Here is a 14,803-nt window from a genome sequence, read left to right on the forward strand (position 1 = left end):
TGTGCGGTGCAGATTTTAAAACATGTTTTCCCGTAAATTGTATTATGGAACATTTGCACGTAGGCCTACCGCCATGTGCACAATGCTGAACTTAAAATAAGAAATAATAGTTTATTAACATTTTAAGCTAAACATTCTGATCTGTTCCATCAAATCAAATAAATCAAAGTTTTTTTGTCACGTGTGCCGAAAACAACAGTGAAAATGCTTACTAACCAACAGTGCAATTTTTAAGTAAAAAATGGTATCAGGTGAACAATAGGTAAGTAAAGAAATAAAAACAACAGTAAAAAGGCAGTGAAATATAACAGTAGCGAGGCTGTATACAGTAGCGAGGCTGTAGTGAGGCTAAATAGAGGCACCAGTTAGTCGGGCTGATTGAGGTAGTATGTACATGTAGGTACGGTTAAAGTGACTATGCATATATGATAAACAGAGAGTAGCAGCAGCGTAAAAGAGGGGTTGGGGGACACACACAATGCAAATAGTCTGGGTAGACATTTGATTACCTGTTCAGGAGTCTTATGGCTTGGGGGTAAAACCTGTTGAGAAGCTTTTTGGTCCTAGACTTGGCACTCCGGTACCACTTGCCATGCGGTAGTAGAGAGAACAGTCTATGACTGGGGTGGCTGGGGTCTTTGACAATTTTTAGGGCCTTCCTCTGACACCGCTGGTGTAGAGGTCCTGGATGGCAGGCAGCTTTGCCCCAGTGATGTACTGGGCCGTACACACTACCCTCTGAAGTGCCTTGCGGTCGGAGGCCGAGCAGTTGCCATACCAGGCAGTGATGCAACCAGTCAATGGCTCTCGATGTTGCAGCAGTAGAACCTTTTGAGCATCTGAGGACCCATGCCAAATCTTTTTAGTTTCCGGAGGGGGAATAGGCTTTGTCGTACCCTCTTCACTACTGTCTACTAATCACAATTAGTCTGTGCTTCAGTTTGATCAACTGTAGCCTGTTGATAACAACCACAGCTGCAGGTTGCCTAGAGAAGCCTATGTCCTCTGATCCCATCTGGGCATGGCCAGGGGAAATGTAACGTCATGTTTTTATAGCCTAAACTATGTATTTATAGCCTAAAATAGACCATTTATTTGTGTTCCGAGAAAATATTAACAAATGTAGTTTATTTTCACACTTCGGGTGGCTAGGCTACCTAGGCCTTTTGAATCAACAATGATTGACTGGAATGAATCAATCAACACAATAGTGATGACATACCGTATGAGTATCTTTTCAATTACAGACGCAAAGGCCTACATGATCAAATCAAATCCCATTTTATTTGTCACACGCGCCGAATACAGGTGTTGACCTTACAGTGAAAGGCTAACTTACAAGACCTTAATCAACAATGCAGTTCAAGAAATAGAGTTAAGAAAAAATGTACTAAACAAACTAAAGTTTTTAAAAAGTAACACAAGAAAACTACATAACATTAACGAGGCTATATACAGGGGACACCAGTGCCGAGTCAATGTGTGAGGGTACAGGTTATTCGAGGTAATTTGTAAAGTGACTATGCATAGATAATAAACAGGGGGGGGGGGGGTCAATGTAAATAGTCTGGGTGGCCATTGATGAATTGTTCAGCCGTCTTATGGCTTGGGGGGTAGAAGCTGTTGAGGAGCCTCTTGGAACTAGACTTGGCGCTCCTACCACTTGCTGTGTGGTAGCAGAGAGAACAGTCTATGACTTGGGTGACAGGAGTCTCAGACAATTTTTTGGGCCTTCCTCTGACACCGCCTGGTATAGAGGTCCTGGGTGTCAGGAAGCTTGGCCCCAGTGATGTACTGGGTCATACACACAACCCTCTGTAGCACCTTGCGGTCAGATGTCGAGCAGTTTCCAAACCAGGCAGTGATGCAACCGATCAGGATGCTCTCAATTGTGCAGCTGTATAACTTAAGGAGGATCTGGGGACCCATGCCAAATATTTTCAGTCTCCTGAAGGGGAAAAGGTGTTGTCATGCCCTCTTCACAACTGTCTTGGTGTGTTCAGATCGTGATAGTTTGTTGGCGATGTGGACACCAAGGAACTTGAAACTCTCAACCCGCTCTACTTCAGACATGTCGATGTTAATGGGGACCTGTTCGGCCCTCCTTTTCCTATAGTACACAATCACTTCCTATGTCTTGCTCACATTGAGGGATAGGTTGTACTCCTGGCACCACACTGCCAGGTCTCTGACCTCCTCTCTATAGGCTGTCTCATCGTTGTCGGTGATCAGGCCAAGCACTGTTGTGTCATCAGCAAACTTAATGAAGTTGGAGTCGTGCTTGTTCGTGGGTGAACAAGGAGTCCAGGAGGGGACTAAGCACGCACCCCTGAGGGGCCCCAGTGTTGAGGATCAGTGTGACAGATGTGTTGTTGCCTACTCTTTACCACCTGGGGCGGCCCATCAATAAGTCCAGGATCCAGTTGCAGATTGAGGTGCCCAGTCCCAGTGTCCTCAGCTTAGTGATGAGCTTTGTGGGCACTATGGTGTTGAACGCTGAGCTGTAGTCAATGAACAGCATTCTCACATAGGTGTTCCTTTTGTATAGGTGGGAAAGAGAAGTGTGGAGTGCGATTGAGATTCGAGTCATATGTGGATCTGTTGGGCGGTATGCAAATGTGAGTACAGTATGCTTCGAGTACACGTCATGGTAATCCGTCTTGCTCCGCGGCTTTGTGAATGTTGACCTGTTTAAAGGTCTTGCTCACATCGGCTACAGATTTGTCTGCAACCCTTCATACAGCGAGCTTAGTTTTTGTCCAATCGGAGTTGTTGTCTCTTTGTCTGTGTAGAGGGTTTTAATGTTTTCATCCTCCCTAGGGACAGGAGTTTTTCCAGGTGTTTTTTTACCATATGACTTGATTAGAAAAATAATCTGGTCCCATCATAGCCCATATAAAACCGTTTTTTACATCTGATAAATTACTACTAGTGTCCGGAGTTGGTTAGGTTAGTCTACTACCAGGTCAGGAAGAACTCTGGGCCCCAGGAAAACAATCCCCCCCCCCCCGCAGCACTATGGGACCTATGGTGCCACCTACAAATGAAAAAACATCTCGTATTTGTATGAACTAAAATGGATGGTGGGGATGGGCTTCCATAGTTTTACATGGCTCAGTACAGCCGGTAGCTACAGCGACGATTTCAGAGTGTAACAGGTTGTTTCCCCCAATTTCTGGTAAAAACTCAATAAAGAAAGTATCAAATATTAGTAAAATGTCTGTATATTTCACCTGTTTCAAAAACATTTACAGTGCCTTCGGAAAGTATTCAGCCCCCTTGACCTTTTCTACATTTTGTTATATTACAGCCTTATTCTAAAATGGATTAAGTAAAAATACCCAATAATGACAAAGTGAAAACAGGTTTTAAGACATTTTTGCAAATGTATTAAAAATAAAAAAACAGAAATACCTTATGTACATAAGTATTCAGACCCTTTACTATGAGACTCGAAATTGAGCTCAGGTGCATCCTGTTTCCATTGATCATACTTGATGTTTCTACAACTTGATTAGAGTCCACCTGTAGTAAATTCAATTGATTGGCCATGATTTGGAAAGGGACACACCTGTCTATATAAGGTCCCACAATTGACAGTGCATGTCACAGCAAAAACCAAACCATGAGTTCGAAGGAATTGTCCTTAGAGCTCCGAGACAGGATTGTGTCGAGGCACAGATCTGGGGAAGGGTACCAAAAAATGTATGCAGCATTGAGGGTCCCCAAGAATACCGTGGCCTCCATCATTCTTAAATGGAAGAAATTTGGAACCACCAAGACTCTTTGAGCTGTCCGCCCAGCCAAACTGAGCAATCGGGGGAGAAGGGCCTTGGTCTGGGAGGTGACCAAGAACCCGATGGTCACTCTGACAGAGTTCTAGAGTTCCTATGTGGAGATGGTAGAACCTTCCAGAAGGACAACAATCTCTGCAGCACTTCACCAGTCAGGCCTGTTTGGTGGAGTGGCCAGACTCCTCAGTAAAAGGCACATGACAGCCCCTTGCCAAAAGGCACCTAAAGACTCTCAGACCATGAGAAACTAGATTCTCTGGTCTGATGAAACCAAGATTGAACTGGCCTGAATGCCAAGCGTCACCTCTGGAGGAAACCTGGCACCATCCCTACGGTGACGCATGGTGGTGGCAGCATCATGCTGTGGGATATTTTTCAGCGGCAGGGACTGGGAGACTAGTCAGGATCGAGGCAAAGATGAACAGAGCAAAGTACAGAGATCCTTGATGAAAACCTGCTCCAGAACGCTCAGGCTCTCAGAATGGAGTGAAGGTTCACCTTCCAACACAACAACGACCCTATGCACACAGCCAAGACAACACAGGAGTGGCTTCGGGACAAGTCTCTGAATATCCTTGAGTGGCCCAGCAAGAACCTGGACTTGAACCCAATCAAACATCTCTGGAGAGACCAGAAAATAGCTGTGCAGCAACGCTCCTCATCCAACCTGACAGAGCTTGAGAGGATCTGCAGATAATAATCGGAGAAACTCCCCAAATACAGGTGTGCCAAGCTTATAGCGTCCTACCCAAGAAGACTTGAGGCTGTAATCGCTGCCATATGTGCTTCAACTAAATACTGAGTAAAAGGTCTGAATACTGGGGTCTGAATATTGAAATACTGGAATACTGAATACTGGTAGGAGTGTTGGCTCAATGAGACAATTCTGTTCATACAACCCTGCATCAAGGGATGTAACTGTCAGACAAGTGTAGAGCGGTACCTCCGCTGATAGCGGTCCAGACGTAGCGAGTACGCAAATTATATTTGAGAAATATGTGTAGACGACGGTATCTTTACCAAAAGTGTGAAGAGGCTCTAAGAGTGTACTAGAGAAAGGGAGGTCAAAGGTGAGAATGAGAAACTGCATTGCATGCTATTTGTTAAACTAGACCTAATAAAACTGATAGCAAATTGCATTTACATACAGTATGTACAGTGTCTATAGTAACCATGGAAATTAATATCCTGTCAAATTCCAGCCTTGAATTCAGGTGGAGGAGCTGAGACTTTGTAATCATTACTGTCTCACTCAGAGTCTTGATGTGCTGTACCTGGCAACCAAACTGCCTTTAGGGGTCTTTATTGACAAAGGTCCTTTGTATGAGGTTCTGTAATGGAAACCTGAGTTGGCTCCCACCAATGTGCAGTCTAGGGAGCCATCTTGGCTATCCGATAGCCTATCACCTGTCTCCTCAGTGGAGCAGAAAAGAAAATCGCCGTAAGTTTCTCAGAGGTACCCTATCATTTCATACTTTCATACACGCATGTGTACACAAACATGCTCAAAGTAAATTCACACACTTGTGAGAAACTCCAAACACACAGGTAGGCTGCATCCTAATAAGGAATACATGTTTTCATGCACTCATATATAGACTGGCATGAATACGCAGGCACACACACGTACACACGCTCATCTACTGAACACAAATCCACAGATCCACATTTACACATCCACCCACTAACCCATTGGCCACTGGGAAATATGCAAAGGAGTATGCAAAGTGCAGAGGAGAGCTGCTCAATGTAAATTTGAATAGGGAGAGTGAGAGTGAGCAGAGTTGAGCCAAAGCTTCCCTTTAAGCACCTTGTTATTGGACCACTTACAGGACATCATCCTGATGTCTGCAGTTAAGATTCTCAACTGCTTCAGTTTCAGCACTTAACCCGATCATTATGTAACATATGGGTTGTTCATGGAATACTAATCCCGAGCGAGCACACGCATGCAGGCGCACACAGGAACACACACACACACACACACACACACACACACACACACACACACACACACACACACACACACACACACACACACACACACACACACACACACACACACATACCCGCAGTGCCACCCTTGTAGGTGATTGACATCTGACACTCTGGTATAGTTTAATAGTCTCTAATGTATTAACACTGGGACAGGCTGGCCGTGATGGTTCTACAGCCGCACTTCACATCTTCATCTGTAGATCTAGGCGTTTTGCTGCACCCCAGCCAGCCTGCTTGGAATGCAGCCAGAGTAGGACGTTTGGCACAGCAGAGATTTGCTATGCACACTCAGCATTAGATGAAGAGGGGGTGGATCCGTGGGCGTCGGGTAAGGGTGTGTGTGGAGGGGAGGGGGGGGGGGGGTGTGATGTAGGGGATGATCTGTCTTTAGTGTTCTCTCCGCAATAGAGTGATGTAGCAAAAAAAAGGCACATTGTCGTACAGAGGAACATGTGTGCTTATGCGTAATAAGACGATGTTGGATCATACAGCAGATGTAACACACACGGACATGCTGATACGTATGTTATAACACATCGGACGCACGCACGTGCGTATGCACACGCACGTGCGTATGCACACGCACGTGCGTATGCACACGCATACACATAGGGAAGTCCACCCTGGTTTGACAGCACATCAGCTGGCACTGGCTGTATGCAAAGCTCTTGAGCCTCGACACCTGCCAAGTTGATTCATTACATTAACCACTCTGGTCTCTAGACGTTTATTCCTAGCCCCCCCCCCCCCCCCCCCCCCTCACCCGGTGACAGAATTTCTGAAATGTAATTGACTACAATGGGAAATAATAGTAGTCACAAACACCTAGAGTAGAGTTCAGCACAGTACACTGTAAGCACACTAGAGTTGAGTACACTATAATGTACTGTACTCTATATATTGTACTGTACTGTACTGTACTGAACTCTACTCTGTACTGTATTGTACTGTACTGTACTGAACTCTACTCTGTACTGTACTGCACTGTACTGTACTGAACTCTACTCTGCACTGTACTAAACTCTACTCTGTACTGTAACTGAACTCTACTCTGTACTGTAACTGAACTCTACTCTGTACTGTACTGAACTCTACTCTGTACTGTACTGCACTGTACTGTACTGAACTCTACTCTGCACTGTACTAAACTCTACTCTGTACTGTAACTGAACTCTACTCTGTACTGTAACTGAACTCTACTCTGTACTGTACTGCACTGTACTGTACTGAACCCTACTCTGTACTGTACTGCACTGTACTGTACTGAACTCTACTCTGTACTGTAACTGAACTCTACTCTGTACTGTACTGCACTGTACTGTACTGAACCCTACTCTGTACTGTACTGCACTGTACTGTACTGAACTCTACTCTGTACTGTAACTGAACTCTACTCTGTACTGTACTGTACTGCATTGTACTGTACTGACCTCTACTCTGTACTGAACTCTACTCTGTACTGTACTGAACTCTACTCTGTACTGTACTGAGCTAAACTCTGTACTGTACTGCACTGTACTGTACTGAACTCTACTCTGTACTGTACTGAACTCTACTCTGTACTGTACTGAGCTCTACTCTGTACTGTACTCCACTGTACTGTACTGAACTCTACTCTGTACTGTAACTGAACTCTACTCTGTACTGTACTGCACTGTACTCTGTACTGTACTGAACTCTACTCTGTACTGAACTCTACTCTGTACTGTAACTGAACTCTACTCTGTACTGTACTGCACTGCACTGTACTGTAATGAACTCTACTCTGTACTGTACTGAACTCTACTCTGTACTGTACTGAGCTAAACTCTGTACTGTACTGCACTGTACTGTACTGAACTCTACTCTGTACTGTACTGAACTCTACTCTGTACTGTACTGCGCTGTACTGTACTGAGCTCTACTCTGTACTGTACTGCTCTGTACTGTACTGAACTCTTCTCTGTACTGTACTGAGCTCTACTGTGCTGTACGTTGACGTCCGAACTTGTGAAACGTTTGATTGGTTCAGATTTGGTCCGGTCCAAACCAACTAAATGTGGTCTTGTTTGGGGGCAGAGCTCATTAAAATAGTAGCCAGTGCCTAGAATAATGCCCAAATATGCAACAAAGGATATTTCAAATGTATACCTTTGTGTACCCATTTAGGATACATCACCATGAAGACAATGACATTCATATACATAGTTATGTATTTCTGTGTGGTACCGATCAGGGACCCATAATCAAATTCCGTTACCTCAATTTCGTTACCGGGTGTATTCGGAGCAGGTATTTAAGAGTGTTTGGAAAACATCGACACAAAAACATGAAGGAGATTTTACTGAAATTGTGTTACCAAACTTTGCATCTGCACAGTTCTTCCAGTAAATGTGGTTTAGTAAAAATGTTCAGTGTAAATTGTTAAAAGTAGTCATTGTGCATAGAGTTGTATGGTTTGTTGAACTTATAAATGAAGGGGTTTTGCTTGGCGTACATTTTAAGAGTCTCAGCACAATTCCGTTACTGTGGAATTGCCCATGAACAATCAAATAGCTGGGTTGTGTTTTCCTGAAGAGAATAAGCAATCCCACATGGTGAGTCACTTGGTTAATAAGCTAAAGGCCACATCTCATCCTCATGTGGTGGTATGACTCAGGTAATAGAGACATGTTCCTGACTGTGACCTGAATGACACACACATTCCTCTCAGCAACACCATTTTCAGATATACTTTCTGTCCAGTCAATTAATCACATTCTAGACTGCTTAGAATTACAGATCCAGACATTAATTTTGACCGAGTAACACTAACCATCAGGCTGACGTATCAATATCATAGTATGATTGTCAGTTTCATCTGGTAGCTGCAATTGGACATTGATTGACATGTGCACAAACCAACTACTGTGCTACTAGTAATTGATCACTGATGTAATTTCTATGAATAAGTCTACTTTAAAAAAAAAATTGACCACTTTTTCTCCCCAATTGGTAGTTACAGTCTTGTCTCATCGCTGCAACTCCCGTACAGACTCGGGAGAGGCGAAGGTCAAAAGCCGTGCGTCCTCTGAAACACAAACCACCCAAGCCGCACTGCTTCTTGATACAATGCCCACTTAACCCGGAAGCCATCCGCACCAATGGGTCGGAGGAAACACCATACAGCTGGCGATCGTGTCAGCATGCACTGAGTCCGGCCCGCCACAGGAGTCGCTTGTGCGCTATGGGACTAGGACATCCCTGCCTGCCAAACCCTCCCTTATCCCGGACGACACTGAGCCAATCGTGCGTCGCCCCAAGGGTCTCTCGGTCACGGCCAACTGCGACAGAGGCTGAACTCGAACCCAGAATCTCTAGTGGCACAGCTAGCACTGCGATGCCACTGTGCCACTTGGGAGGCCCTTGAATAAGTCTACTTAACCAAGTTAGCCTATATCAGAATGTTAAACTGACATTGTGGGTAGGTTTTCTAAGGACACAAAGTTAGGTGGCTGTCTTCTCTTTCACCATCTATTTGTTACCATATCTATGATGCAAATCTACAGGACAAATACATACAGCACCAGTCAAAAATTTGGACACCTTCTCATTCAAAGGTTTTTCTTTAATTTGACTATTTTCTACATTGTAGAATAAAGGGTGGCAACATTGAAGAATCTCAAATCTAAAATATATTTTGATTTGTTTAACACTTTTTTGGTTACTACATGATTCCATATGTGTTATTCCATAGTTTCGATGTCTTCAGTAGAAAATAGAAAATAGTCAAAATAAAGAAAAACCCTTGAATGAGTAGCTGTGTCCTAACTTTTGACTGGTACAGTAGGTCTGGAATGAGGATGCGGCATTCATCGTCATTCTATAACTTATCGCACTCTAATGCACCTGTAAAGGAAATCGATGTGCGAGAGACAAGACAAGAATGCATGAAATGTTATAGGCCTATCATGGCATTGATCACACTGAGCAACATATCTAGCATAGCTGAGATATCAGGGAGAAATATGTTGACCCAATTGGTTTTTGGCTTTCAACACCAGTTGTTCAGTCATAGCCTGCCCTTATTAGATATTTTTTGCAGACAAGGACCAATAGGCCCAGTGAAGGGAGTAACACGAAAATCAAGTTATGGAGTCGAGGAATGTCCAACTTGTCATCAATTCGGTTATGGAATTATCATCGAGTAATAGGGATTGTTAGTGTTAGATGGTTAGGAGGTGAATGGCTGGATTTACTGAAAAGAAACCGTATGTCACAGGCTCACTGTTAATGTAGTGTAATATTTGTATATGACAACCTTTTATTACGCCGTTTCCACTGCAAATATGGATTAGAGCTTCCTCTTTATCCATTCCCAGCTGACCTTACAATGAACTCAATGCTTCTGTAAACCAGAGAATAAAGGAATTCTTATTTATCTTTCCACAGTCACTTTATGTACCCTGCTCGTTGATAAGCCTGTCCTGGGGATGTGCACATTTTCAAAATGTTCAGCATTCTTTGTTTCTTTGTATTGTGTTGTTTGTAGTTTCTGTATGGGACTGTGTAAAAGAGAATGTGTGCCCTCACAGGCTCCATAAACTGGGCAGTGTGTGTCTGTGTGTGGGCGACGACGACTTACCAGCACCACATTGAAGCGCTCCTCTAACTCCTCTTCGGCCGGCATGGGAATTTTGGGCCCCGCCGCCTGTTTCTGGGGGGTTTCTGAGCCTGGGGGGAACGACACTGTCTTCCCCTCCTTCCCCATTGGAAACTCCATACTCCCAGCCGCATTGCCCATGATTACACAGAGCCAGGTACTCTACAGCTACTTCCACACAGACACACAAACCCTAGTAATCCAAACAGGAGTCCAGTCCGACTCCACAGCACTTGAACTCAAAATTTGTGCTGAACAAAATGTGTCCTTCCACTACTTTTCCTGTTGAGATGAGACTCCATGTGGCATTGACTGGCGACCGTTGAGAATTTCCATGAACCCAGGAGAAGCAGGCCAGCCCAAAGTATCATCTTCTCCAATGTTCCTACTCCTTCATTCTCTCAGACAGGGGAAGTGATCATGCAAAATGACTCGGACCTGTCAGTAATGTCCCTGTGCACCATGAACAACCTTCAAGAGATTGAGAGATAGCAAACAAGAAAGAGGAAGGACACAGGAGAGTTTGAGCGTGACACTACTAGTCCTACCACAGCTGCAGAGAAGCCTTGAACAGAAAAAGAAAGGATGAAAAGTGAGAAGGAAAAAAGTACCCTAGTTCCTGAGTGGCAGCAGTAGCTGGCAAAGAGACCCTTGGGGACTTATAGGTAGGAGCCACTCTCTTCTGACTGGTGCCCACACACGACGCTGGGGCTAACTGGTCTCCTGGTAGTCAAAACGGAGAAGGAGAGAAGAGGACAAGGAGGCAGAGGTCCACAGCCAACTACTCTACCATCCGAAGCAGGGACAGACAGAGAGGGGAGGCAACAGCAGCATAGGCAGCTCTTCCAGAGAGAGAGCGAGAGAGAGAGAGAGAGAGGGAGGAAAAGGAGAGTGATAGTGTTTCCTTGGTCCTAGTGCCTCCATGTACAGTTAAAGGGGACTTCTCAAAACCAGAGACCGAGGGAAGAAGGACATCATGAGATGGAGAGAACATCCTTCCCTTAGATGACAAACAGTTGTCTTCAATGCAAATGTCTTACAGTGGGTGCTACAAGTCCAGCATTGACTCTTTAACATCACCAAAAGGTTACAGTCCTGTATCATCTTCTATTCCATTTCTTTTGAGATTTTTATCCTACGTGTGAGCTGAATAAAATAACAAGGGAATGTTCTGTTGCAGTAATACGTTGAAGCCTGCCTTGCCAGAGGTACAGTGGAGGTACTGCATAACTTCTACAGCTTCTACAGGTCCCATGTGGCTCAGCTGGCAGATCATGGCATTTGTAACGCCAGGGTTGTGGGTTTGATTCCCACGGGGGACGAGTATGAAAAAGTACGCACTCACTGTAAGTCGCTCTGGATAAGTGCATCTGCTAAATGACTAAAATGTAAGCTTGTTGAACATGATCTAATGCAGATCAAAGCCTTAGTTAGGCTAGTGTATTACATCATTGGAAATCTCATAATGCCCAAAGTCTATAAAAACAGCCCCATGATGTGAGGTTAGCTAATGCATAACTCAAAACAGGATCAAATCAGAGTCATAAGTTCTATAGCAGTGACATAACTGTTGATACCTGTACTAGGCGTTGCTCATGGTAGGGATAGGGCAGCTAATGATCCAGGCTTACCACTATAGTGACTGGTGTGTTACTGAAAGGCTTATTACCTGGAAGCAAGGATTTAATAAATGCTATATTGATACCTGTAATAGTAAAGTAAAGCTTTAATGAGTGGTATATTGATACCTGTAATAATAAGTCATAGTAAAGTAAAGCTTTAATGAGTGGTATATTGATACCTGTAATAATAAGTCATAGTAAAGTAAAGCTTTAATGAGGGGTATATTGATATCTGCAATAATGAGTAATAGTAAAGTAAAGTAATAGTAAGTAAAGTAGTAGTAAAGCTTTAATGAGTATTGAGTGTTATATTGATACCTGTAATAATAAGTCATAGTAAAGTAATAGTAAGTAAAGTAATAGTAAAGCTGGATAACGTGGATAGCAAATCATAGTAGAATCTTGGGCAACTGAATAACATTTTGGAAACAGACTGTAGCAGTGTGTGGGTAAAATCACCGGGGAAGCAAAGCAAGGGGGAAAAAAGCCAAATTACAACCTATGTGTCGTGACAATTGCATTGTTTTAATCACCTATGCGTAGTCTAATACAGTGACAACTAAAATATACAAAAAACGTTTTAGTCCAATCAATGTAAGCTAAATATGATGAGGCTGTCCATGGTACTGATTTCTGTGTGTGTGTGTGTGTGTGTGTGTGTGTTCATGCGTCCGTAGGTGCAAAAAAAACTTGTTCACTCACCCTACTTGTAGAGAAACGCCAATGCCATCCGCCTCCTTCATGTTGCTTAAACGGTCTATGACTCCGTCATAAAGTACACTCTTGTAGTTTTAGTTTTCCTAGGATACCTGGCTAAAATACTTTCTCTCTAGCCTAACTTCCTCTAATGGGCAACGATAAGCCAGCTACTTAACATTAGCCTACTACATCTAGCTACATATTGAACGTCCATCTTCTTAGGCAAGGAGCACAGTGTATGCATTTATGGTTGGATCAGAATCTCCGTTATAATCATTGGCCAGTACTGAGAATTAAGTTAAACCACATGCCAGAATGAATCCCTATCTCCATTCATGGCTAATTTAGAAAAGGGTAGATTTTACAAGATTGCCACCGGAGGATAACATCACAACGAGATGCAACAGTTCTAGTTTTCTGTCAATTCAGGGATTCAGAGTGTTTAACAGTCACATCTACACGGTTGCAGGCTCGGAGCTCCAACATGCAGGAGTCATTGAAATAAAATAATGAAAATGGTCATTATAAAAAACAATAGAAATAGAAATATATACATCATAACAACTGTAGCAATAATTAATAAATACATGTCCATTGGGGTGTAGGCAGAGAAAAGACTGGAGGGAATGTTCATAGGGGGAGTAGCAGGGGGGAGGAGGGAGCAGGTAGGTGACTAGTAGTGGTGGAGTAGGTAGGTGACTAGTGTGATTGGTGTGAAGCCAAATCCAAGTTGACTTTCCTTTCCCCTTTTTTTTTGGTGTGCCAGGACCATTCACAGCTGAGCTCGCTCAGTTTAGCTCGACGCTGATTGGCTATTATTGATTTATTTTTAAATATCAAGGGAGGCCAAATGCTGGCTGGCTTCCCGTACATTCAATGCTACGGGCGGCAACAATGTCATACTCTTTTTGACCAAACAGCATAGGTGGGGCGGCAGGTGGCCTAGTGGTTAGAGCGTTGAACTAGTAACCGAAATGTTGCAAGATTGAATCCCCGAGCTGACAAGGTCAAAATCTGTCATTCTGCCCCTGAACAAGGCAGTTAACCCACTGTTTTTTACCATTCTTTAACAGCCACAATGAATGACCTGTATGCCCGTAAGATTAGTGCAAATGTAGCCATGGATTCTGAACAGTCGTTGTCGGCTAATTGGGAAAAGAGAGACTCCGAAAGTGTTGTCCCTTTTTCAAAGTATGCTGCTAGTCGCTGTTTATTATCTACAATTAGTCACTTTACCCCTACCTATGTACACATTTCCTTGACTAACCTGTACCATTGACTCGGTACACAATGTATATAGCCTCGTTATTGTGTTACATTTGATTTATTACTGTAGTTTATTTGGTCATTCTTTCTGAACCCTATTGAGCTTCATTGTTGGTTAAGGGCTTGCAAGTAAGCATTTCACCTGTTGTATTCGGCGCATGTGACAAATAAAGTTTGATTTGAGTACCTCACTAATACTTGTTTTTGATCCCACTCAAAGCTATGCAATAGGGGACTGTAATCAGTTTAGATGGTGTCCTAATGAGACACAGATTAAACGATTGAGCTTTTTCAAAACAAGTCTCTGAATGTATCGGAAATTAATACAAATTCAAACTGCAATCTAAATGTCTGTTATGGAATGGGCTGCTTTTCAATCACAAGAATGATTGATTTGTTCTTGCTTGTCAAGTGTCTTTAGTTTAAAAGTGTATATCCACTCAAACATGGTGGCCCATATAGCGTTACAATATGTAAAACAGATGACTTACCCAACAATGTCTGGCTATTAATACAATTAGCATTGGATGTGTTATTAGCCCTTGATATGTTGTACACACCGGCCATATCCATAAAATAACATTTTCAGAGTGCACACCATAAGGGTGTCACGATGCCCCCTACTGGTATTAGGTGTGATGGGCATTCCAAGTCTTTTCGGTGAGCTGGCTGTTTTGGCTCCATTCACATAAAAGAGAGGCTCATTTGGCTCCCAAACGACTCTTCGTTGCAAATGCTTGAAAATCGACCTAGACTCGTGAAATAAATGACAAATCTCCCATGTAAAGCCCAAAAGGTAGGCT

The 14,803-nt window shown here is 43.3% G+C and overlaps 1 protein-coding gene across 6 annotated transcripts in view; it reads right to left on the bottom strand.

Annotated features, from left to right (window-relative positions):
* Window positions 1-11,235, bottom strand: part of LOC109866047 (formin-like protein 1) — a 51,165-nt gene extending 39,930 nt beyond the window's left edge. For 4 of the 6 annotated variants that reach the window (XM_031799729.1, XM_031799730.1, XM_031799726.1 and 1 more), the window contains exon 1: window positions 10,396-10,955. In XM_031799729.1, the coding sequence (XP_031655589.1) occupies window positions 10,396-10,554 (159 nt within the window). In that variant the 5' untranslated portion in view covers window positions 10,555-10,955. Of the gene's footprint in view, window positions 1-10,395 lie in introns of all 6 variants that reach the window. The other 2 variants (XM_031799725.1, XM_031799728.1) reach the window with 2 other exon arrangements.
* Between the last annotated feature and the right edge of the window lie 3,568 nt (window positions 11,236-14,803).

Source organism: Oncorhynchus kisutch, linkage group LG20 (assembly GCF_002021735.2).
Source record: "Oncorhynchus kisutch isolate 150728-3 linkage group LG20, Okis_V2, whole genome shotgun sequence".
Classification (NCBI taxonomy): domain Eukaryota; kingdom Metazoa; phylum Chordata; class Actinopteri; order Salmoniformes; family Salmonidae; genus Oncorhynchus; species Oncorhynchus kisutch.